The sequence below is a fragment of the Amblyomma mixtum genome, chromosome 7 (genome assembly GCF_055824585.1).
Source record: "Amblyomma mixtum isolate Tamu chromosome 7, ASM5582458v1, whole genome shotgun sequence".
In the NCBI taxonomy this organism is placed as follows: domain Eukaryota; kingdom Metazoa; phylum Arthropoda; class Arachnida; order Ixodida; family Ixodidae; genus Amblyomma; species Amblyomma mixtum.
The window spans coordinates 48,090,777-48,093,629 of record NC_143018.1 but is presented as its reverse complement, the minus strand read 5'-3'; the positions used below and the strand labels follow the sequence as shown (position 1 = coordinate 48,093,629).

General features: G+C 52.3%; 1 protein-coding gene across 1 annotated transcript; it reads right to left on the bottom strand.

The window, feature by feature from the left end:
* Positions 1 to 492: 492 nt before the first annotated feature.
* LOC149335977 (uncharacterized) lies at positions 493 to 2,082 on the bottom strand. The gene has a single exon (XM_089554617.1). The coding sequence runs from the start codon at positions 1,923 to 1,925 to the stop codon at positions 726 to 728; it is 1,200 nt and encodes a 399-aa protein (XP_089410743.1). The 5' UTR covers positions 1,926 to 2,082; the 3' UTR covers positions 493 to 725.
* Between the last annotated feature and the right edge of the window lie 771 nt (positions 2,083 to 2,853).

Here is a 2,853-nt window from a genome sequence, read left to right as displayed (position 1 = left end):
GGTCCAGGGTTCGATTCCTCGCTCCTGCGGAAGAAATTTGCTCTTTCTTTGATACCACAGGGGCGTCTCTGCGATTTCTGGGACCACTGCGGCTAGAAAACGCCGACGCTGCATTTCGTGTCCGATAAGCCATATCACACTTTCCCGTTAATAATGGCGTTGCCATGCACACACCTCGCCTCAAGGTGAGGATGGCGTGCTGTGCAAAGCCAGCAGCATTTCGCTCAAAGGCCGTTCAAAGACCACAGAATGGGCAGCGCATGAGGCGGTCGACGCAAACGAGTGGAAATGAAAAGGTCTAACAGTTGTGATGTGGCCACTGGGAGCAATTTAATCTTCGAGGCACATCTGCGGGAAATCTGCTCCTTCGGACGTTGACACAAGCAATACAAAGGCCGGTGAATGAGCACGAAGATAGGTGTTTATTTTGTTCGAACAAAACCACAGAGGTAACTGTTTTTCGCGTGACAAGCGCGGAAAAAAATACTCGGCACAGCAGTAGTGCACACTTGACAACAAAATGAGAACAGTTATTTCGTATTAGCAGGGATTACATTTATAGGGCATGCTGGTTCCCTGAGTTCTTGAGGAAACTACCTGGGAACTGAGGACGTTAAGAAGTTTCACACCACTGGCCCGACATTGTTTTCGACGGGGAAACCAGTGCTGTAAACGCAACACAAAATCAAGGAATGAAATTTCGGGGAAGGTACGCACGGTGCTAGTTATTGAAACTCGACGTTCACGTAGAGCGCTTTGTTGGCGATAAACCCTTGCTGTTCGATATCCCACCACTTGATTGGTGTCGGTGAAGTGTAGCAATTCTTACATCCAGATTCTGGTTTCTTAAGCACAGGTATGCATATGCTTGGACACATTGGACGCTCATGTGGGCACATCTTCACCGGCAGCCTCTTGTCCTTGTGCATATCCACGGGATGAGTCAATATCAGCGTGATCTTCTTAGAGAACGGCCATTCTACGAACGAATCCCAAGCGCCTTCACAAATGCGGACAGAGAGACTTACACTCAGACCGTAACTGATACTGTAAGAGAACTGGCACCTCAGTTTGAAAGTGTAGCCAGCGACTGTACAGATCTCGCTTGATAGTTCGTGAGTGCTTACATTTTTTCTTGCAAGTGGATCGTTTCCGCCGTATACATCGGAAAAGACGCAGGTCGCAATGAAGTTGCCACGTTCGGAAACTGGGCGGTAGGGACCCGGTGTGAATGCGGCTTTCTTCATAGCTGAAAGCAGCGAGCCGCACTGGTCACCGCTAACCTCAGTCTGTATGGTCGCAAACTGACTCTCAAGACTGGCAACGCTCTCTATTAAAGAGTTTACACCATTCACAAAAGCATCCATTTCTAAAGTCTCGCTCGAGGCACCCTCCAGAATGCCTCCCAAATCCTTCTTCAAGTCGCCAAGCTTCTCGACGGCACTGGAGATCGCCTTGCGGCTCACATTCTTTCGCGGAGGAGTCTCAGCAGAGCACTGCCTGTAGTGTTCAACCGCAAAGTTGCGATCAACTGATTGTTGGCACACGGCACATCTCACCTTGTCGCTGCCACAGTTAATCAGGTGGTCCTTCAGGTCGCATAACCGACCGGCGAAGCTGCACTGCTCACCACCGGCGACACAGAAGACGCGGTGCTTCTCCAAGTAAGACTGCTTGAAGATTACAGGCACAATGTCGGCCTCTGCGAACTCTATGCCGTCCAAGGCGCACTTCCCGCCTTCCTTCGGAATCTGATCCTTGCACACCCGGCACAAAACGTGACCGCAGGGCAGCAACAGGGAGCTGCTGGGCACCACACCGCAGACGCCGCAAACTCGGGTGCGGGGTAGCGGCTGGACGAAGACGACACGTTGGCGTTCCGGGTAGCCGTCGAATCCAGTTAGAGTATATTCCGTGCCAGCCATCGCGATGTCCTTGTCGTTCGCGAACGCCCACAATGCTGCAGAGTGTGGAGCGACAACCGTAGATGCAGCCGCCAAGTCCGAAAAGCGGCAACCAGTAACTCTATACTTTCACGGAGCGTGCAGAACGAAAAGGCGTCGATTGCGAAGATCACCAACTCAGCCGTGAGCGACAACTGCAGCAACTGCGAATGCGAGGAACGGCAAAGCGTCGAGGTAGTCTAGGGACAGAGGGAGAGAGTGGGCATTTATGAAGAAAGGGTGAGCCGTGGTCGCCACTGTGCTATCGGTTATTTGAAGGTGACGCAGCTCGGCGGCGCCCGCCAGAGCAGGCAGAGCATCACGCGCACGCGCATTGGTGGTATAAATGGAGATTCCATTATACGCTTGACTACAACCGATACAGTACACTTGTATGTCGCTCCAAGATGGCCAGTGCGGGAGCAAAGGAAGCAGCGGCGACCGACAGGTGGTGACGATAAGCACGCCGATGGCAACACCCGCGGCTTGGGCGTTGTGGTGCGCGGTCACAGTTACTCGGCGACATCGAAGGCAGTGCACGTTTCGCGTGCGCATGAGCTGGCTGCTTTTATTGTAGGGTTTCGCGGATAACGCAATGTTCTTCACATATCTGTAAAGATGATTGCTACGGCATTCGAATAAATGAATAAATATATAAAGTGAAACAACGGCGCTGTGTTCAGGCGACCACGGTGTGAATTCCGCAGCCCGAGACGCACAGCTAGTCGGTACGGCGCCGACTAAGTCTCAGTACCAGTGCTTGCAGAGTGTCTAGAGGAGAGGTTTGATGGACCGCCATGCCAAACTGCTGCGGTCGTCTAAACCTTGTTCCTTGAGCAGTGCGCTTTGGTGCGCACTGCTCACTGAACATGCATGTGTGGCCCTAGGTAAAAGGGGCGTCTTTTTTACG

What these genes read in the sequence shown, in the direction of transcription:
- LOC149335977 (XM_089554617.1), bottom strand. Translation starts at nt 1,925, where the DNA reads ATGGCTGGCACGGAATATACTCTAACTGGATTCGACGGCTACCCGGAA.